This window comes from Ambystoma mexicanum, chromosome 6q (assembly GCF_040938575.1).
Source record: "Ambystoma mexicanum isolate Mex_15411 chromosome 6q, UKY_AmexF1_1, whole genome shotgun sequence".
In the NCBI taxonomy this organism is placed as follows: domain Eukaryota; kingdom Metazoa; phylum Chordata; class Amphibia; order Caudata; family Ambystomatidae; genus Ambystoma; species Ambystoma mexicanum.
The window spans coordinates 96,002,084-96,025,421 of record NC_090937.1 but is presented as its reverse complement, the minus strand read 5'-3'; the positions used below and the strand labels follow the sequence as shown (position 1 = coordinate 96,025,421).

Below are 23,338 nucleotides of genomic sequence, written 5' to 3'. Positions count from 1 at the left end.
TGAGACACCTGGACAGTGATATACAGAGCGGGTTGGTCCACATCGATCTCCATGCAGTACAAGATGCATAACGGGAAGTTACTAATGCAATGGCACCTAACCACGCAAAGATTAGCAAAAATGTATCCAGGTATTACCCCGTATTGTTGGAGATGTTACCCAGAAGTTTGTGATTGCTGGCACCAGTGGCGAGATGACAGAAAGTTCAGACATATTGGAAGGACATTTTTCGGTTTGAATTTGTGCCATTGATGGAATACATAGAAACCTAACCCCATTCTTAATATTATTTGGGGTAGAAACAGATGCAGAGGGGACAAACGCAGTGCTGTCACATATGCCTAGAAACCTGCTTCTGGCGGCCAGAGTCTGTCTTACAATTCGCCGGAAATGCAACATGCTACCCACAAAGAAGGAATGGTTGAGCAAAGCTCACGAGATATACAAGATGGAGAGTATTACAGCTGCATTGCTGGAAACACACTCCCATATTGACATTATATGGCTCCCCTTCCTGGAGTATCACACTGAGCATAAAGACACACACATGCAGGCAGCATTGTAATATGTGAACGGTGACCCAACAACTTATGAAAGATCACATTATCCATTTAGATTTGTGGGCCTTGGTCGAACAAAAAGGTGTAACAGTGATTCTGTTCCATGAAATGTACATAGCTTGATCCGAAGGGAAAGTCATGCTGTGAAATGAACAATACTTGAATTAAAGATTTCGCTTTTCCCATTTGTTTGAAGGGTGGGCTGCTGGGGTGGCGGGAGGAGGGGGAATATTCTTCTTCCCTGTTACCTAAAGTAAAAAAGCCATCAGGTTCACACCTTACAAATGTGAAGTTTCTTGATAAGTTTCATTTCAAGAAATATAATACCTACCTTGTAATGTTCTACAGTGTATGTGACATCTGATGTGGCTGTACTTGCATGTTATTTGTTGGACTAATGTTGGTAACAAAATCAATAAAATACTATTTAAAAATATATATATATATTTCTTTTAGCCAATGTACTTGGGAAAAGTGCAGTAAAATGCACCTCTGTCACAACTTGCAGTGGATGAGGGGTTGCGGAGAAATTAGCTTCACATTCCCTTCAGTGATGAAAGCTCTTTAACTATGCATGCTCACAAAGCAGCTTACGTCGTTAGCCAATAGCATGAGAAACAAGGGCTACATAAAAGCAAACCATTTTGGCACTTACAGAAAACGTTTTGCGGGGTCATCGCTACTCACACAGTCTGACCTGCTGGCCACATATGGGAGGCAAATCAAACTCCACTAGAGGGGAGCGTACAGCAATAGCCAAGGCAAGAGCTGAGAGAGTAGAAGCTGCAACCCATAAACTAGCGAGAATATTCTAGAATGTGATTCAAGATGGTGGCTGGCCTACTGGAAGAGTTCCTCTGAAGACATCTTCAGACGTGTAGGAAAGTGCCTTTCAACCCAAGCCCTATTAAAAGCCAGCTGCAAGCACAGAAGGGAGAGGGCCTTCCAAAGGGAGTTCATTTGCACCACCATCAAAGCATTCACGCACGTGGCTTTGTACACCGATGTTCCTTTTATACCAATGCCTTTCCACTGATCGATCTGCCCTGTGATACCAGTGAAGAGATCTAAAGACAAGTTGTCATATAGTGTTCACGACCCAGCTGGGGTGAGCATGCGCTTTAACAGTCCGCCAGCCCGTGCTTTGGTAGGCCCGAGCGCAACGAGGGCCTCAGCTTGGTCTGTGGGCCATTAAAGCTCGTCTCTGTCCCCCCACCGGGGTGTGACAGCTATTCGTACCCTGGGATTTACTGGGGTGCAGATCTTTTTTTTTTTTGTCTGATGGGTGACCCGCTCAGCGGGAGCCCATCTCCTGTTGGAGAAAAAGTCCCTCTTCTATTTTAATGGTGGTGAAAGCACAATTGTGCCTGGGAAAGACAGATTGTGATTGGTCAATCTGTTGTTCCCGGGTGCGTATTGAGATTCCTACTATTCACAGCCTCAGCAAATAAATGTTCTTTAGCATTGATCACCAGACTATTTCTATAGCCCTTTGATGTTCTAAACAAATGTCTAGACAGCATTGCCAAATACCTTTAGATGTATTGTCTGCGATAAGGTGTTTAGTTAGGAGCCTGGGCGAGGACAAAATCACAAAAGAGAGGACTTGCACCTAGAGCCCTTGAAGCGTTTGCCTGGAAAATAGGATCAAAATCTGTGGCATAACTCATGCTGCAGGTGATGTCTAGAAACCCTTGCAGTGATCATGTAGACATATCTTTCTTCCCACAACATTTACTTACATGTACATTTTCTTTTCCACAATAAAGAGTTCCACCACTGGGATGCTGTTGAAGCACAAATGGACAGACACGAAAAACAGGGCGCCCACCCTGCGGAGAACAGACAAAAAAGAGTCCCTCTTTCAATAATATTGTTATGAAGAGATTTCATTTTTTAATGACAGATGCAATAAATATATGCATTTCAGCATGTTGAGCTATATAATTTGCAATTGTTTTGTGAGAACAGTGACTGATGACATAAGTTCCATCTTCGGCCACAAATGTAAAAACTCTGCATGTTAGCATTCAGGTATAAGACTTGTAGAGCAGATTGTTCTGCCATGTTCTGTACACAGCCACACTCTATGCTGTCAAGCTGCTGCTAGTTCACTTGCTCTTTGGGATTAACTGTTCACCACCTTCATGGCCATTGTTGCTCGTAGTTAGTTATGGACCTCGCCCGATAGATGGTGACTCATCTTGTGGTGTTAGATTCTCACTTTTAAATAATGCAAACACCAATTTGGACGACACCACAAACAGCTACCCAAAGAGAAAAACTGACAGAAGAAGACAATATTAATTTTCAGAGATGTGTTGCTTTGCTTAATCTTCTCATGTTAAAATATTCCCTTAGCAGAAGGTTAAAAATATAAAAGAGTGGACTCGAGGGATTCAGGAAAACCTGCATATTTGAAAAATATTCAGCATAACAGAAGCCAAATCTTGCCTGAGTCTGAGCATCAGTATCCAGACAGAAGGGATGAGCAGTAGTTGCTAGAGGGCCATGTTGGGGACATGTGTTGTGATTATTATTATTATGTTGGGGACTTGTGTTATGATGATGCACACAAACGTGCTGCAGTGTCAGGGGGGGTGTCAGGGAGCAGCGCATGGGAAGAATGCACATAGAGGGTAGCGGGCACGTAGAGTGGAGGTTCACAGGGGAGCGGAGCAGCTTACATATGACACAATCTTTCTAAATTCAAAACAATAAGAAAATAAGGATCTATGTGATTACTGTGCACAAATTACTGCAACCCCCTAAAATATTGACTTTTCTTTATTTCAACTCCCTTTTAACCCCGCATATATGCTGGGGGGGATGCCCTGCAGCCCTCCTTCATGTATCAAATACTATAACCATTGCCCCACACAAATATGGGGCAAACGGGGTACACTAAACTAATTAAGAGGAAAACCCCAAAGGTCCACCGTGGTGGAAGCTCTACCTTATAATGGGTAATAGAAGATTATATAAACTACAAGTAGATAGCTCTTATCAACAGTCACAAACATTAAATCAATGCTGTTTCTCAATACACATAGTTATTTTATTTAATACATTCATATAAAATATCAACAATGATTCAAAACACTAAATACTAAAACACTGTATAAAAATTACACTTCGGTGCTGACAAAAGAAAACACCTTATCTAATAGGTACCTATCATAGTAGGTTGAACTATTAACTACTAATGAGATTTTATTAAACGTCTAAGTGTAGTTTCCGTCCTAAATTTAGGATTTATACTTTTTTCTGTTTAACTTTTTAAGCAAGTTAATGAACTCGATATGTTTCAGTTCTCATCTACTATTTTTGGAACTTTCTTCAGGAGTATTGTCACTCTACAATTTTTACAATAAGACAAGACAAATGACAATTACATCAGTTGAGAATGATTCCAACTCTTGTTGACAGTGAAAAAGCATCAGCTTTTCACGATGTGACTGTTGATAAAAAAAAGAAAAAAGGAGAAAGTGAGCTATTATTGCTTCAATGTACCTCTATGATTTCATTTTAATCAATGACCGGACCTAGGAAGTAAATTACCTGGTCTGGCCCCTGGAGTAAACTAAGAGAAGATGTAATCCTGATTCAAGCAGGGGTTATCATCTATGGTGTGAGTTAAGCAAGAAATGGTTAATCTTGACCTGTAAAGAGGATTTACATGAATTAAAATCCCTAGAGTCCATGTCTTGTTTTATTGTAAAAATTGTAGAGTGACAATACTCTTGAAGAAAGTTAAAAAAATAGTAGATGAGAACTGAAACATGTCAAGTTTATTAACTTGGTTAAAAAGTTAACCAGAAAAAAGTATAAATCCTAAATTCAGGATGGAAACTACACTTAGATGTTTAATAAAATCTCAGTAGTAGTTAATAGTTCAATTTATTATGATACGTACTTATCATTGTTGATATTTTATAGGAATTTATTAAATAAAATAACTATGTGTATTGAGAAACAGCATTGGTCTAAATGGGGTAGACATTTTTAAAAAGGTTGATAGTTTGAGGCTCACAGTAATTGTGGTTGTGGTAATTGTATGATCTGGAAAATAAGAAATTAACTATACTCCATTACAAGGGCATAACTCAATTGCGGTAGTGTTATGCCTCACTTTCGGTACTCTGCATGACCACCAAACTCAACAAGTGGCGATGATGGTTGGGATGCAAGACAAACCCCATGGACAGGAAACGGAAGACACAAGGTGAGTCAATCCTGGCACAAGGAATAGCACTACTACGATCATCATCCTTGCAAACACCAGGAGCACTGATGATACCATGGACCCAGTGGAAAAAACATTTGAGACGTACACTAAAGCACTGGAACCTGACAACACACCAGCAGGCAGAAGAGCAGCCCCAGTGGCAAACACCCTGGCAACCGAGTGGCAAAGAGTGTTTGACATGCTAGTTCCATAATCAAAAACAAATGGACCTCAGATCACTGATAGGTATGATAAAGCATTTGCAAGGGCAGCGTGGCGTTTCCAAGTAAAAGAAAATATCATTGAGCATAGGATATGATTCTAAAGACTGAAGGAAGATGCTGCAGAAACCATAGAAGAATATTTCATATTCTTGTGTGAAGTAGCACTCTCCTGTAATTTTTACGCAAATCGTAATGAGAAGGCTAATTACCTGGTCTTGATCAGTTGAAGAAAGCCTCAAATCGAAGAAAAGTGAGTGGAAAACAGAAACCCCACACTGGAAAAGTAAAAGAATATTGTTACGCTCACCTGGCTCCCATAGGGGCGTCAGTCGGACCCAGACAGCTGCGTTCTCCACCAACGTGATGCGTAGTGCAGAGATGACAGACTGGACTGGACCTCCTAATCTCGTCTGCTTGACGCGTAGAAGTATTCTCCTGCAAGTGGAGAGAGGAGTTTAGCCACCCGTGGATTCTAGCGATGGCACCCCTCTGTTCTCCCCACTAATCACCTCTGAAATTCCCTTTCAGTAATCTCACCTTATAATCTTGAAAGATGAGCTCTCCATCCTGAGTGGATTGCCGGGGCGCGTAGATCCCAGTTACTTCACTGGTTCGAAACGGTTGGGAGAGTTCCAGATGAGTATTGACTCTGAGGTTCCTGGCGAGGACCAGTAAGTATAAAGTTCATAGAGTTCAATATGTCCGACGTTCACTCTTGTCCCATTCCTATCTTATCTTTCAGCTGAGTCCTAGAGAAGTTGGTCTCGTGGCAGCTGATGGCATGCAGGTAAGAGTCTGTATTACCCGACGCTGTCCGGTAAATGATGCATGTATTTAACGTGTTGTTTTCTCTCCGTTTACAGGTGCGGCGTATGAGGAAGTGGAGAGTTAAAGAATTATGCCTCCGGTGGTAAATCAGGTAAGTCTATGGTGGTAAAAAAGATTGTATTTGTTGGCTCTCTTGGCTCACCTTGTTGTTTCTTTTGTCCCCTAGGTGCCGGAGTTTGGCAAAGAAATGATGGAGGCAGCGCCAAATCGAAAGATGATGTCAGGACTGGTGAGTATGGCGCGGCGCGGCAGCTGGCGATGCAATGCGTGCAGAAATAACATTCTTTCCAGATTCGGAGATGTGATGGATCCGGAATCAGGTGAGGAACTGAAATAATGTTCGTTTTTCTAACCTTGCCTCTTCTTTCCTCTTCTTCTAGGAGCTCCGGATTCGTAGACGGGCGTGGCAGAAGACTGGATGCTGGCTTGCAGGCACGGTGTGCGTTATGCTTCTGGATGCAGAATAACGCGAAGCGTGTGCTGCTGATCGGGCGTGGTTTAAATAGCCTCCAAAGTAGTTCCAGGTAAAAAGTTTCCCAGAACAACACCCAAGTAAAAAAATAGTTCCCGTAGTAAAATAGTCCCATCCAGGCCTCATGTTGGCTTGGATTCATTTGCAGCATGGTTTGCATGAGGTAAGTAATGCCTATGGCGCCAGGACTGATTTCTATTATGAGCCTAGTGCCTAAGGCGCCAGGACTGAACCCAGACAGCCCCCAGCCGGGGCTGCTGGGGTTCTAATAAATATCTGGATGCCTGCTCCCGGGGCTGATGGGCTTGATCCGGATGCCCGGGGGTAGGCATCATGACAGCACTCCCCCCCCCAAGGCCCCTCCTAAAGGTGTTCTTCCCCTTGGTCCTGGTTTGTCTGGGAAGTTCCGATGGAATTTCTTCACCAACCGAGGTGCATGAACGTGGTCACTAGGCTCCCATGACCTTTCTTGTGGTCCGTAACCCTTCCAGTCGATTAAATAAAAAAGTCTTGATTTAACCATCTTAAAGTCCAGGATATTTTTTACCTCAAATTCAGGTTCTCCATCTATTAGGATGGGGTTAGGTGGTTTGGTTAATCTTGTCCTGGGTTGAACTGGTTTTAGAAGTGAAACATGAAAGGCAGGATGAATCTGCATATTAGAGGTTAATTCCAAATTGACGGCCACCGGGTTGATAATGGCCTTAATGGCGTAAGGTCCCAAATATCTAGGATTGAAAGTCTGAGTTCCCTTTAGAGGTATGTGTTTTGTAGCCAGCCAAACTTTATCTCCAATCTGGTATTGTGGAGTTTCACTTCTATGTTGATCAGCATTTTTCTTGTATTTCTCTTTTGCTTGTTTCAAATGTTCTGTTGCCTCCTTAAATGCTTGTGTAATAGTAGAGTGCAGATGAGTCACAGCAGGCATTTCTAAGTGTTGAGGCCAATCGAGTTTTGAGGTACGAGGATGATGTCCATTTATGGTATAAAAGGGCCTTTGTCCGGTTCCTGAATGTACAGAGTTATTGTATGCGTATTCAGAAATCCATAAAATATCCTTCCAATTGCTTTCGGTTTGGTGTAGCATAGAATGTAGGTATTGTTCTAGAGTCTGGTTGGTCCTCTCCGTCTGACCATCGGTTTGGGGATGGTGACTGGTTGATAACCTTACGTCGATTTGCGCCAATTTACAGCATTTCTTCCAAAATTGCGAAATGAATTGACTACCTCGGTAAGGGACCAATACGGAAGGAAATCCATGGATTCGAACAATGTTTTCGAGAAATTCCTTGGCCAAAATTGAAGCAGAAGGTAATCCTTTTAAAGGAATAAAGTGGGCCATCTTGGAAAAAAGATCCACAATAAGTAGAATGGTGTTAAATCCATTACACAGAGGTAGATCTGTAATAAAGTCTAAAGACAAGGCGTGCCATGGTGTAGGTGGAATGTCCAAAGGTTGTAAAAGGCCAGCTGGTTTTTTCTTCTGACTTTTGTTTTGGGCGCAGATACCATAATACATCACAAATGACTTTACGTCTTTTCGCCAGGTGGGCCATCAGAATTATCTTTTAATTTTAGCTTCAGTTTTTGCGATACCTGGGTGTCCTTTCATAAGGGCGTCATGATAATTGGAGATGACTAGTTCTTGTAGTTCCTTTTGTGGTAGAAATAGACGTCCTTGATAGTAAGGTAGGTCATTGATGACTGAATAATCTTCGCCTTTCTTTACCCAGTCCTGCAGGGCTGCTGGATCGAAAAGTTGTTGGATTTTTAAATGAATGTATTCTAGAGTCTGTAGAGTAGTTATGCCAAGAATTCTTTGTTCTGAAATTATAGGCACCGGTTCAGGGTTCGAATGTGCTTCTCCCATCCCTATTCGGGATAATGCATCTGCCTTGCCATTTTTACAACCTGGTCGATAAGTGATCACAAAATCGAATTCGGCAAAGAATAATGACCATCGAAGTTGACGCAATGATTGGGCCTTGGCTGTTTTTAAATACTGCAAATTCCTGTGATGGGTGATTACAGTAATGGTTGCTTGGCACCGAGAAGATAATGCCGCCAAGCCTTGAAGGTGGATTTGATGGCTAACAACTCTTTACCGGTAACCGCATAGTTTAACTCGGGTGCCGAGAACTTTCTGGACCAAAATGCTACTGGATGAAGTTGACCGGTTTCAGGATCCTTCTGGGACAGGACAGCCCCCATGGCTAAACTGGATGCAACGGTTTCAACTATGTATGGAAGCTCGGGGCGTGGATGCGTTAAGACAGGTTCCGACGTGAATTTCAATTTCAGATCTTGGAAGGCTTTTTCAGCCTCTTCGGTCCACAAGAAGCATTTGTTTTTTCGCAAAAGTGCTGTGATGGGGTGTACAACATGTGAGAAGTCAGGAATAAATCTGTGGTAGAAATTAGCAAATCCAAGCATGCTTTATACCCCTTTAACTGAACTGGGTGATGTCCACTTGAGAATTGCGTCCACCTTCGAGAGTCCATTCGGACTCCTTTTGGAGTCACGATAAATCCAAGGAATTCAACTTCTGTAGCATGAAAAACACATTTTTCCAATTTTGCATATAACTTGTGCTGGCGTAGTTTCTCAGGGACTGCACGAACGTGCTTAACATGGTCTGATTCTGAGGAGGAGTACACTAGAATATCGTCTATGTATACGACAACACAGACGTCAATGAGTTCTCGAAGGACATCGTTCATAAAATATTGGAAGGCTGCTGGTGCAATGCACAACCCAAAGGGCATCACCTGATATTCAAATAATCCGTACTTGGTGTGAAAGGCAGTCTTCCATTTGTCGCCTTTCTTTACACGTACCAGATGATATGCCCCTCAGAGATCTAATGTAGTATAGATGCAAGCATCCTTTACTTGGTCTAGTAATTCGGGGATCAGGGGCAATGGGTATTGGTTTTTTACCGTAATCTGATTTAATGCGCGGTAATCTATGCACGCTCTAAGGTCACCTTCCTTTTTAGGCACGAAGAATAAAGCTGAGAATGCAGGAGACTTGGAGGGACGAATAAAGCCATTAGCAAGGTATTGTCGTAGGTGAAGATTTTCGGGTTCCGTAAGGGCATAGATTCTACTGCATGGGGGTTGTGCACCGGATAAGAGGTCGATTTGACAATCGTATGATCTGTAAGGTGGTAATGTGTTTGCCTGTTCTTTTTGAAAAACATCCTGAAATTCTTGATTTCTTGAGGTAACTGCACGATTGGATTAGTGACTGTGGCCAGGCCTTTGTTCAAGGTTTTTTCCAGGTAACAGGTGTGTGCCCAATCCGGGAAGGTTATTCTCTTCTCTCGCCATTCAATACAAGGATTATGTGTTTCCAACCATGGGATCCCCAGTTTTACTTGGAACTGCGGGGTTTTGATTAAATCAAACACAATAGTCTCTCGATGCCCATCTTGACCCAACAGTGTCATCTCTGTAGTGGAATGAGTTACAGGCCCAGAGGCAATTTCAGTTCCATCGACTGTGGTGATGACATCCGAAGTGGTCTTTTTGCAAAGAGATAGATTCATCCTTCAAGCCAATTCGTGGTTTATATAGTTTCCTACGGCCCCACTATCAATGTATGCCCTTACTGCGTGCATACGTGATGGCTGCTTTGGATCAATAAGGACCATTGGTATGATTAGGTGCGAGGTCTGAGTGTCTTTCTTTAAGGTTGGCAAGCGGACCTCTACACTTGTCGGGCGTGGTCGTTTCCCGAATCAGGCTCTATTTGGCTTTTGACAGCAACTCCAACCACTTTCTTGGGTGGTTTTATAGGGCAATCCCGTAGAAAATGTCCTGAGGTTCCACAGTACAGACACAATTGCATCTGCTGTCTCCTTTCTCTTTCCTTTTGAGTTAAGGGTCCTTTAACCCCCCCGATCTGCATAGGTTCTGATGCATCTGTTCCTTTGGGGGTAACGTTGGGTTGAACTAATACCCGATTCTCGAACTTAGCTCGATCAGCCTTTCTATTCTGAAGTCGGTGGTCTAACTGGACCACTAAGTCTATATATTCTGCGCAATCCTGAGGTGGGTTCACAACTTGGGCCAAAACATCTTTGAGTTCTCCTCGCAGTCCACGATGAAATAATGTAATTCGTTTTACCTCTGGCCATCTGGTTTCCACCACCAACCTATTGAAGGTTGCGATATAGGTTAACAGATCCTGGTTACCTTATCGTAGGGATAAAAGTTCGTTATCCAGGGCCTGTCACTGTGAATGTCTGGCGAATAGTCTTTCCATGCTCAATTGAAAACCCTGAAAATCCCGAAGAAGAGGGTCATCCTGGTTGACTAGTGGAATTGACCAATCAGCTGCACTGCCACTCAGATATGATAATACAAAGGCTACTTTGGCTTGGTCATTTGGAAAAGCTCCAGGTCTGCATAAATAGTGCAAGCGGCATTGGTTCATAAACACGGCAAACCTTTTTTGGGTCCCCACTGAAGCGTTCAGGTGGAGCTAAAGGAATAGCCCCTGGTAAAACCACTTGCACAGGATTGCTCAATGAAACAGGAGTTGGATTCCCCCCCGAGTCCAGGTAGGGGTGTTTGCCCAGCTTGGTTTTGCAGCAGTTGCCTAGCAAGATCATCAGTGCGCTCCTTTGAGACAATCAGTTCTCTCCTGAGGGCATTAGTCTCTTGGCGAGCGGAGTGCACTTCCGCTCTAAGTTCCCCCAATAATCGGGCCAGTTGGTCGGTTTCTGAGGTTCCCATAACGCCCGGGTGGGGATTTGTAGAAAGGCTTCGCATTCTGTTACGCTCACCTGGCTCCCACAGGGGCGTCGGTCGGACCCGGACAGCTGCGGTCTCCACCAACGTGATGCATAGTGCAGAGATGACAGACTGGACTGGCCCTCCTAATCTCGTCTGCTTGACCCGTAGAAGTATTCTCCTGCAAGTGGAGAGAGAAGTTTAGCCACCCATGGATTCTAGTGATGGCACCCCTCTGTTCTCCCCACTAATCACCTCCGAAATTCCCTTTCAGTAATCTCACCTTATAATCTTGAAAGATGAGCTCTCCATCCTGCGTGGATTGCAGGGGCGCATAGATCCCAGTTACTTCACTGGTTCGAAGGCGTTGGGAGAGTTCCGGATGAGTATTGACTCTGAGGTTCCTGGCGAGGACCAGTAACTTTAAAGTTCATAGAGTTCAATATGTTCGACGTTCACTCTTGTCCCATTCCTATCTTATCTTACAGCTGAGTCCTAGAGAAGTTGGTTTTGTGGCAGCTGATGGCGTGCAGGTAAGAGTCTGTATTACCTGACGCTGTCCGGTAAATGATGCATGTATTTAACGTGTTGTTTTCTCTCCATTTACAGGTGCGGCGTATGAGGAAGTGGAGAGTTAAAGAATTATGCCTCCGGTGGTAAATCAGGTAAGTCTATGGTGGTAAAAGAGATTGTATTTGTTGGCTCTCTCGGCTCACCTTGTTGTTTCTTTTGTCCCCTAGGTGCCGGAGTTTGGCGAAGAAATGATGGAGGCAGCGCCGAATCGAAAGATGCTGTGAGGACTGGTGAGTATGGCGCAGCACTGCAGCTGGGGATGCGACGCATGCAGAAATAACGTTCTTTCCAGGTTCGGAGACGTGATGGATCTAGAATCAGGTGAGGAACTGAAATAATGTTCGTTTTTCTAACCTTGCCTCTTCTTTCCTCTTCTTCTAGGAGCTCCGGATTCAAGACGGGCGTAGCAGAAGACTGGATGCTGGCTTGCAGGCACGGTGAGTGTTACGCTGCTGGATGCAGAATAACGCGAAGCGTGTGCTGCTGTTCGGGCATGGTTTAAATAGCCTCCAAAGTAGTTCCAGGTAAGAAGTTCCCCAGAACCACACCCGAGTAAAAAAATAGTCCCTGTAGTAAAATAGTCCCATCCAGGCCTCACGTTGGCTTGGATTCATTTGCAGCATGGTCTGCATGAGGTAAGTAATGTCTATGAGCCTGGCGCCTATGGCGCCAGGACTGATTTCTATTATGAGCCTGGTGCCTAAGGCGCCAGGACTGAACCCAGACAGCCCCGAGCCGGGGCTGCTGGGGTTTTAATAAATATCTGGATGCCTGCTTCTGGGACTTAAGGGCTTGATCCAGATGCCCGGGGTAGGCATCATGACAACTATTGCCAAAAGTTTGGAAGAGACAGCGATGCTCATGATGATCAAGAACATCATAAAACAGGCATTGGAACAACATGCAGCCATCATGCTGAGATCCCAAAGCACCAATTAGGAGGATGGAAGTTCTAGATGGCAAAAACCCAAGTGGCAAACAACAAAATAGAAAGGTAGTGTTACTGATTGCCCAAGACGCAAGATGCACAAAGTTTTCAAGGAACATTAACTTTGCCAAATGCTGCTAATGCGGAATGTGAGGGTGGTGTGACACAGGGCAAAAAGGTCCAGGAGATTAACCTTGACCGAATATCAAAGCAGAGGGCTCATCCAGTGTGGGGAAGGCACCAAGAAAAAGTCAAAGCTACCAAAAACAATGCGTGAAGTACAACTAGGAGAGGTGAACATCCAAATGCAAACAGAATCAGACTCCAGTTATACAATAATATCAGAAGGTGCATAAGAGGAATGATGTCCAAGAAAAGATCAGGCAATATGCAGGACCAACAGAAAAAAACATTCAGCTTTGAAGGCCAAGCCATCACGTTGGTGGGCTATGTGAACTGTGAAATCCAATTCAAGGATATTGTCGCGGAGGATAGCTCAGCGGCAACGTGTTCGCCTTGGAAGCAAGACAACACAAAACAACACAGGTTCGATCCCCAGTCTGTTCTTAGACACCTCTGGGTATTTAAGCACGTTATAAATACGCAACACACAACTAAAACCAACAAAAAAAAAACAATTATGCAACTAACAAACAATTCCTGTAACAGCGCCTTTATGCCGGCTGTGTGAGCTTTAAAAAGTGCAAATAAGTTAAAGGACAAACTAGCGTTGCCAGAGTGCGCCATGGGTGTCAACCTAGTCCTAGGCTGGCACCACCAGGCCAAGCTCAACATCAAGCTCGACCCCAATGCGCAAGAGCAGGTCAGTTCGATGGAGGCTAAATAATTTAGAAGACATTGTAGGTGCACACAAGCCTGGTTTTGAGCAGGCCTTGGGCAGCTAAAGCGTAATACACATTAGATTAGAATGAAGAAGGGTGCTATGCCAGTAAAACACAAGGTGAAGATAGTGCTAATGACAGCCAGAACAGAACTTGAAGCAGTTCTAGATGACCTACTCAAGGAAAGATTAATAGAGCCCGCCAGTAGTCACCAGTAAATCAGACATGCAAAAGCTGAGACTATGCATTGACTTGCACAACCTCAACAGAGAAGTAATCAGCGACAACTTCCCACTTCCAAACGTATTGTGTAGGTGTTATCCATAAATGGCTTCACAGTCTTCCCCAAGCTGGACAGGAGTAGCATATACCGCCAAATAAGGCTACAGCAAAAGTGCAAGCACCCGACGGCGTTCATCACTCCACATCAAGCCTACCAGCACGCTAGGCTTCTGTTTGGACTGTTTTCTGCTGTCTTCCACAGACTCATGTCAATCATGGCAATCATGAGGGAAGGCATAGCGGGAGATGCCCATTCATGGTAGGAATTGGACAAAGTGAAAACCAAAATGGCCTCCCTGACTTTTACCCCACCCCCAGGGGGCCTGTAGCAAGAAAGCTGCTGCAGCCAATCTCAGCAGAGCCCTCCTCTAGATTCATAGGTGCAGCCTGCTGCCTGGAAGACTAGCACATGGGAGGGGCTGGACCACGATAGGAAGCCAAGCCACACAGCTCAGTTTCTGAGTTTCTGGAATGGAGTTCAGAGGGCGTTTGTAGAGTGATGGAGAAGATGCAGAGTGGAGCATAGAGGAGGCTGAAGGAGCGGGTTGTGGTAGCAAGGTGATAACACTCTAGAGGGGGAGAAGGTATCGGAGAGGACATTGGAGTGCAATGGAAGGAAGGAGGTTGGGAAACGAGTATTGGAGGAGGAATGATTAACATTGCAGGGGCTGGAGGAATTCACAACGGATGTGCAAGGATCAATGTAGGAGGTTGGAGGACAGAAGAAAGGAGAGAAAGGAGAAGTATGACATCAATCAGGAGATGATAGTCATCGGAAGACGTATTTGTTGATGGAGGGAGGGAGTATCAGGAAGATACCACAGCGGAGGCAGAAAACCTCAGCAAAAGCAGACACAGAAAGAGAGGCCCTGCGTTATGGGCGAGTCCCTGATCTGAAAACGGTGGGAAGAGGTACAAGCTTATGGCATGGTGGCAAGGAGGGCAGGACCAGCTGATGATTTAAGGGACTTGTAAGAGTGGACGCTAGGGTTGGACCTGAGAGCCAAACACCCACCCACATTCTGCTATCCCTGGGACCTCACTCTGTCCAGATCAGCAAACAAAGGAAGGTAAAAACCCTAACCAAGGTCTCTGCCACTGGGAAATTGCTCGCCAGGGAATACCCTAAAACTGGGGAGATCCCCACCATTTGGGGACACCTTAGGTATAGACTTCATGGAGGATTCTGGCCCTTCCCAAGGATGTATGAGTCATTTCATTTACAATTTTTTCCATTCCGTTTGTTGTTTTGGCTTCCCAACCTATACACAAATCCCTAATTTACCATTGTATACTTTATATTAGGGTCAGTGTTGTTTGTTCATCCCTGATGCAATGCTGTCAGATTGTGTCATCGTCTGATTTTCAGGCTTAGTAAGAGTAATGTGACCACACCATATGCCCATCCAGATTTTTTTCCCTTACTATAGATGAAGGAACATGAGGGAGAAACCGTGGGGATCACAAAGTTATTGATGAGAGACATGATCAGACCAGTCCCAGTAGGTCATCGAGACAGAGCAGAATCAGGGATATCAGCCTCGCCCCCATTGCCTGAATAAAACATTTTCTCAGAAGAGGTGACTTTGGAAATACAGCCACCAAAGAGTCAGTACAACAGTGGGAAGCCACTTCAAGTGAGGATGAGCCGGAGGACCCCCACTCTACTTACCACCGACACAGCAAGTATCTGGACAGGCGGGTGATCTAGAATGCCGCTGTTCAGCCACAATATTTAGATCATACATTCCAGCAGCAATTCCGGCCAAACCGGATCAGCTAGTTAAAAGAGGCAGCACAGATCACCGAACAGGACTCAATCACCACCAGACCAGACTACCTTACTATGTATTCGAGTGGGAAAGTAGCCACCACCTCAAGTTTTCAGAATATCTTAGATAAGCTAGGGCAAGTGCTAGACCTACTGGGACGATTACAGGCTTCAAGACCCCCAAACACCCTCCTGCAGAACTATGTGCACAGAGAAGACCCAGAAGTGTTCTTCCAAAACTTCAAGCAGATTGTGGTAGCAGGCATGTGTCGGGACAACTGGCCCTTGTATATTGCACCATTGCTGACAAGGGTACTAAAGTCTATGTACCAGGTCCTTCACATGGTTGGGACCACGACCTATGAATACCCACACAAGGGATTCCTACAGAGACTCTTTTGGAATGCACAGTGCCAGAAGCAGCAGCTAAAGGAGGTCTGACATCTGTCCCAAGATGCACCTTGACAGATGGTGCCGGGATCTAGCGCAGAAGTGTCTGTCCCGGCAGACTCTTGAGGAAGGAAAGGAGACCTTTTTGGCACTTCAGACAACTCCTTCAACCCATATTAGAACTAGCTATTCAAACCTCCACCGTAGAATATCCGGCCAAGCTACGGGGACCAACAGTTCCCAAGAAAGTGCTTAGGAGACAATCAGCCCCAACTAAACCACCCACTAGGGGCAAAGGCAAAAGAGATCTGAACAGCATGGCACACACATGGAACACCGGGGAAATGTGTGATGTTCTGACCCACTAGGCTCTGCCCTGCGACCTCACTGTGTGCTGCTTTCACTAGAAACAACAGAATGGCCGCCAAAAAGCCCTATGCGCACTAAAAACCTCTGAGAAGTGCGCAGGGAAACTGGAAAAATAGGCTGCCAATCTACTTTGCCTGTGTCAGTGGTAGAACAGGAGACCACACTGCCAAAACCTGTCATTGGGCTGCCCACAGAGGGAAATGGAACTACCTGAAAAGGCAGTGCTTCATTGCCAGGAAAACCCAGAAGTGCTCTAAAATCCGTTTTTCCTTGGCTGTTGAAATTGCAAAATAATGGTTCCCAAACATCAGAAAAGATCCAACATCCTTGTTGGGTGTTAACCATCACCTTATTTAAGGAATCCCCATAAGCACAATGTCAGGAGAAGCAGATTTCATCACAAGAATAACCACATTAAAAAAAGGTGCTTGCCTGGGAAAATCTGTCAGATATGGGCGCAGTACCGCTGGCCACCTGATTCAAAGCTGTCATTTACTTACACTGGGAGTTAAACTTGTACAGTAAAATCAAACTGTGGAAAAGAAGAGACTTGTCATCAAAAGCAATATAGGTTGCTTCTATTCAATTTCTATGTTTTAAAAAGACTGGAATTAGAGATCTGTGTGCCTACTTTTGAAAATGTAAGGTTTATTTTTTGCAAAGACATTTTAAACCAAGTGTTTTAAAGTGAACTGATGCCAGCCATAGAATTTCAAAGGCAAATTCCACAGCGTGCCCCAAACAAAGGTGCCTTCATTTTGCTCTCTGCCCAGGAACTCTCAATTAGATGCCAATGAAAGGAGGAGGAGATTTTGCTCTGCTTCTCTGGGGAGAGACACATCGCTTCCTGGACTGAAAGGGAATGCAAATTCAAGTGTCAACAGAAACTACTGCCAGCAGGAAGAGAGGCCTGGATTGCTCTTGGCCCAGCAAAACCTTGGGGGCGGGACCAGACAGATATGTGTATCTGTAAACTACAAGAAAGTATCTTTTTGAAAAAGACTCACAGAGAACTGTGCAAAATTTGTACAAATCTGTAAAATATAGGTTGTTAACATGAGAATTGTGCTCACGGTTTGAAACTACTCTGAGCTCTGTGCTATGTTCAGAGACAGGACTACAGAAATTGTGATTTTGTAGCAATTGTGATGATGCTAGAAATATGAAACTTCACAGTATTATGCCCAGATGTCATGCACATATATGTAGAAAAATGTGGGCAGATCTGACATTGGGTACCCAACTAAAAGCGTGAAAAACTCAAATCTGAACTAAAGCTCTCACTGAGATGGGACTCAGATGGATACTTGCTCTTCTAAATCTGTGATGTAAATATGTATTGTTAGCAATTTGGTTATAATGTAAATATGCTTTATGTGAAAAATAGATTTACTGTACAGAAACAAAGGGGAGGTACTCCCTGGATTGTAAAATACAGCATCATCATGGCACCAGAGTTCCTTCTCAAATCAGGAGAGAGGACAGACCCTAACCAATAGGATTCCTAGAGGGTGTGCCTAGTATAATTCAGCCTACCCACCCCTTTGGGAAATACATAAATAGGGACAACTTAGGACCTAGAGACACACAGATTCACCCATCAACTGATTACTGGCGAAGCGCTCTGCAGAAGAAACCCATATCCAAGACTCCAGAACTTTGAAAGCAGAGAGGCCCAATTCCAAAGCTGAACCCTTCTCAGATTGGCCCTTAAATTCTTGAAACCTGATTTTACCCCAGACTTCCAAGGGGCACAACAAAAAGAACAGCCGGCTGTGCTGTTTCTGCTTTCTTGCCAAGAACTCTTGCTAGGATCCAGAGATCCAAACCAGTAGAACAGAGCTGTAACCAGATAGCTGCAACCCAGAACCAACCCGTCAGATCCAGTCCCGGGGCCGTGCAGTGTCCAGAGTGCCATGCTGAGTGCAGAACCGAGCCCTGAATCCTGTCCGGTGGGCTAGCAGAATGCCAGTCCAGAAATATTTGACCAGATCCCTGACGGGCCTATTCCAAACAGTAGTTGTGAGTATCTATAGCATAGAATTGTCCCTAGCGAGTATCTTATCCATAAGTAATCCTGTCCAACCCATTCTATCATATCCAGAACTGCATTGTAGAACATCCTTTGTCTTTCCTGAATCTTTCTCTCATTTCTATAGTCTTTTGGTAATGATAATATCATCTTTGCGCTAATATATTGGCTGAAGAAAGACAAGTGTCTCGGTGGGCAAAAGTAACAGAGGCGTCACCGATCTGGGGCTGTACTGTTGGGTATCTTGTATCTTCATAGACTCCTTAATGTAAAGAAAATCCTTGTTTGTAATTCAAAAGCGCATCTTTCATTTGAAAATTTGGACTCTTTCTGAGAAAAACCAACCTCTACTAAAACCTTCATAACTTCCGTACCGTGTATGCTAGAAACGAGATTTAAGTGTCAAATTGAAGCTAACATCTTCAGCTTTCCAACAAATCTAACGCTCACCTGGTATGCACGGGGACTTCACTCAGCCTGTTCTGACCTCTTACGACCTCAAACCCTTCCCTGGAGGCTATTCGACTGGAGACTGGGCCTGAAACACAAGATTGGTAGAGTTTAACTCCCTATTGTCTCTGTGTGCTTGAACCCCTTCTTCCCCGGGGTCCAACCCTTCCCTTTGATCCACAGCTCACCTTGTTTTCTTGGATAGTGTGCTCTCCATCCTGCCTTCAGCACAGGGGCGCGTTGATTGATGCGGGCTTGTTGCTGCCTAGTTACTTCACTGGCAACAGTCTGAAAGGTAAGTATAATGAGTCTTTGGAACAGTTCTCTAACTTCGTTCCTTTCCTTCCTTAGATGATGGCCGGCGTCAGGGGATGGTGGCGTGCTGCTGAGATAAGTAGCGCTGAAGGTGAGTGAGAGCACAATGCGCGATGCACCCCTTTCGTATTTGCATTGAACTGAGTTCTTTTTCTGTGTCTTTTAGGTGCTGCAATGTTTTCAGCGTCGATGCCGGTTATGAAGAACAAATGCGGTGGGTATGTGCGGTATGCGGCGCCTATAGATGTCGCCACGCTAACCTGGAGTGTCTTTTCCCTCTTGCAGATGGATGAGAAGTTCCAGAGACAGAGTTCCCCAAGAGCGGCTGGGATTCAGGTAAGCGTTTGAAGCTCGTACAGTATTTAAAATAAGCGAAGATTTGCAGAATGCTTACTAATGCCTTTTTTCTGTTCTTTTCCCTTTTCCTTAGGAAGCGGCGTGCCGGGATGGGAATGACACAGCCGAAGATGCCCGCAGAACAGAAGGAGCGATGACTGATGGGCAGAAGCGCCGCAAGGTAAGGCTGTTCCTAACAGGTTCTTGTTCTTGCAGGGGCTGAGCGCAGAAGAAAGATGCAGGCCTCCTGGAGACCGATCCGAACACAGTGAGTGTCACGCTGCAGGTGCAGAAAATGCAAAGCATGTTTCTCAGCCTGGGTGTGGCTTAAATAGTCTCTGGGTATCCCAGGTGCCTCTAGGCTGAACCACACCCAAAACACTAGACCGCACATGCAGTTCTGGGAACCGAAATATATGGGGACATCCATCTTGTCCCTATCAATGCACTACAAGTCCATTCCCCAATGTTATCCTATGGGAGTGAGTGAGTCTGGTGCCACAAGCGCCAAGTCTGACTCCAAGTGGGTCTTTGGAGGGATGGAGAGGCCCTTGAGGGCCATGTAGGTGATAGTGGCCTGGCTTCAGCCTGACATATTGGAGGGCTGGGGACATGAGGGGCAGGAATCATGACAGAATCCAAAACCGCATTCCAACTCCTTCTAGTTATTCTGCAATCGCGTTTCTCACGCGCGGAAAAGTTTGCCGCTAATTTTTCATTTCGCTCAATTTCATCAGGTGTAAAACATCTGTCCTTTGCATCCGACCTCAGAATTCAGTTTTCAACCTGCTAGTTATTCAATCATCATTGCTAGTGTTTACCTGAAACTATACAAAGCAGCTCCCACTAGTTCTAAATCTCATTAAGTGAATTAAATCAATTTTTCAGTGTTTTTCCCATTCATTCCAAGCCACATTCAAAAGCATTTTGACCGGTTTGCAATCATTCCTTTTCTCTCTCTGTGCTTGTTGGGGGAAGTTGGGATTGAAACTATTTGCTGAGTTGTATTCCTGAAACCTGTTTTCTCTCCTTCCATTTCTATATTGCATATTGGGGGGGATTGAGTAGTGGCAAGGGGGAAAGAGTGACATTGCATTTGACTGAATCCACACAAAGTTTTATTCTATGCTGCATTGTTTTTCCTATCCATACTCCTTCTGATTAAAGAGATTGTTGATTGTAACATCACCCCAATGGTGATCATTGTATAAATATTAAATAGTGTGATATATATATTGTTCAAATTCATAAAATAAATCTTTAACTTTGCAAAACAGCCTGCTTCCAGGTTCAGTGAGACCGGGGGGGGGATTCAAAGAGAGGGGCGTGATATAAGGGTACATCATTCAGAAATAAAATAACTTATAGACACAAATATATAATTAAGGGTTCCAGCTGTGCATCACACGCTAGGCATTGACTTAGGTGGAGTGCTGGGTTGAAATCACTTACAAGATTGGGGGCTTGTCGCAGGATTTCTGAATTAGATATACCACTTGTGACAGTCTAATAAAGTGTGCTAACTAAAGGGGTACACAATCCCTATTGGGCTACCACGCTGTGTTACACTCAATAGGAACGCTCTAAGGAATTGATCTGTTTTGCAAAAATAAAATAAACTTCTGTAAGTCAGGAAGGAAATCAATATTTCCAGAAGGGCGACTTTGGTAGAAACTAATATGGCTAAAGAACACCTATTGCATAAATTATTTGTAAGAGGTGAATGGACAGAGCAGGATCAGAATGTGTGGTTGCAGGCAATCACAGAACAGATCACTGCAACAGGATAAGACATATGACAAGACCATTACATATGGCTCTGAGTGATCTATATATGGCCCCTAAGACAAAGGAAGAGCAAAGCAAGATTGCCAAAGAAGCGGCATATCTATACCTACATATTGGAGCAATACAGGACAAATATGCTGAGGGCCAAGATCTGGCAAACGAGCAACTGCAGACATTAGAAAAGGCCCAAACTGATCTGGACTCTGCTGAGCAGAGGCTACAGAGGAGCCAGGAATCAGAAAATGAAAGTAGGCAGTACCTAATCAAAATAAAAGAAGACATGGGTATCCTGCAGCAGGAAAAGGCAGAACAGGATACCAGAATGCTGGCCCTACAGAAGGAGTGCCACGAAAGTTTGGACTCTCTACTGCAGAGCCAGAAAAAAGCTGGAGCAACAAATACATTTCAACAGGGCATGCACAGAGCAGGTAGTCACCCTGCAAAGCCACCTATACAGAGAGAAAGAAGAGAGTAATAAATTAATCCTGAAAGACCTAGGTACCCAGGCAGAATTTGATGAAGAGTGGCAGAAAGCTGGTGCACTCCAAAGACAGAGGGACGACCTGGCTGCACAAAGGCATGCTCTTGCTCAGGAAAGGGACACATTAGGCCAGGAAGTCTGTTATTTAAAAGAGAAAATAGAAGAAAATCACCTGCCCCTTCAGGGACTGGGTGACCTCCAAAAAGAGCATGAAAAATTGTTAGAGCACACCAGGAGGGTGGAGGAGGCTCTAGCAAGGAAGGACCAGGCCAGTATGGACAGGACTCGGGAGATAACCCTCCTGCAGCAAAGACTGGCCCAGTACTCTAAAACAACACAGGAAGCACAGAGAAAAAATGAGGCTCTCTGTGAGAACAATGAAGGTAACCACGCAACAGAGATTGATAGAAAGTAGCAAGGCCTTGATAGAGGAACAGAAAGCTCGGGTTCTTGCATGGCAACAGGCAGCAGGGGCTGAGAGAGATGAGGTTCGCTGGGAAAGGGAAACACCTGAGCATAACCTCAGGAACCCTAGTACCGGAGGCCTTCATCTCTTCCAATCCCTGGACTCTGCCACCCCCATGTCCACTGGCGCCCATGAGCCAAGGGCCACAAAGATGGCAGACTTCAATCCAGTAAGAAATATGGGGCTCATAGACCAGCACCTCCCAGGAATGGATAGGCTGGCATCTGGGTATGGGTTCCCAAGTACTGTAAAATTTAGTGGGGAACTCCATGAGAGTAGGCCCACTAAGGGCATCCTGGAAACCTCTGCCCAGCTAGGACAGTGCGGTCGGGGGGGGCACTCATCAAATCCTGGGAGCAAAGAGGAATCAGAAGACTCCTCTGAGCACCCCAGGACACAGGAGACTAGGTCCCCGCATTCTGCCAGCCATTCCCAGGCTCGCAGAATCCGGGAGAGCCTAGAAAACTAGATGGGCACCTCTGGGAGCAGTGCCTCTGAGTCAGAGCAGGAGTGGACCAGGGTTACCCGAACCAAAAAGGCCAATAAAGGTAAAAAGGGCATTAGGGCATTGCTCAAGGATCCCCTAAAGCAAATCAAGGCGATAAGGAGCGTCATCACGCCTTATCATAAGAACGCGAAGTATTCTGTTTGGGAGCACTTAGAGCTCTTTGAACAGATGATGGAAACTTTCCATTTGAAGGACAGCCAAAGCTGTATTCAATATGTGAAATGGACCTTGTCTCCAGAATACTACAGCTTCTGTGCGGGGCTGGAGGACCAAAATCATTCTAGATGGTCCACCCATAGGGTGGCCATCTTGAAACATTTTTCTGTGCACAGAAATCCTCAGGAGGCTCGCAAGGCAGCCTACAACTTGCAATGTGGGGATGATCAGGCCCCACAAGAATTAGTTAAAGAATTAAAGCGTGCTTTTGCGCAGACCACAAGAAGGGTGCGCACGGACAGCAAAGAATTTGTGAATACTTTTTTCCACGCTCTCCCCAAGTACATCATGACCCAGCTCGTGAGAGATTTTTGCGACAAAAGATCACTAGACTGGGTCATTGAACAGGCCACACGAATGTATGAGGTGCAAAAGCCCATGGAAAACAAAATAAATGCAAAAAGCCCCAAACCAACCAACACCCCTGCTGCTGTTAAGGTGGCGGAGGTGAAGGTTGTCCCCATTTTAGACTTAGAGATGGGGGGGCCTAAAAACCTGCCTGCACAGAATCAGAATAATCCCAAGCCCAGAAGGCCCTTG

General features: G+C 44.8%; 1 protein-coding gene across 2 annotated transcripts in view; it reads right to left on the bottom strand.

Annotated features, from left to right (window-relative positions):
- The window catches only part of LOC138515804 (broad substrate specificity ATP-binding cassette transporter ABCG2-like), a 961,595-nt gene that overhangs the window by 301,564 nt on the left and 636,693 nt on the right, over positions 1–23,338 (bottom strand). For both annotated transcript variants that reach the window (XM_069630540.1, XM_069630541.1), the window contains one exon: positions 2,303–2,392. In XM_069630540.1, the coding sequence (XP_069486641.1) occupies positions 2,303–2,392 (90 nt within the window). The remainder of the gene's footprint in view (positions 1–2,302; positions 2,393–23,338) is intronic.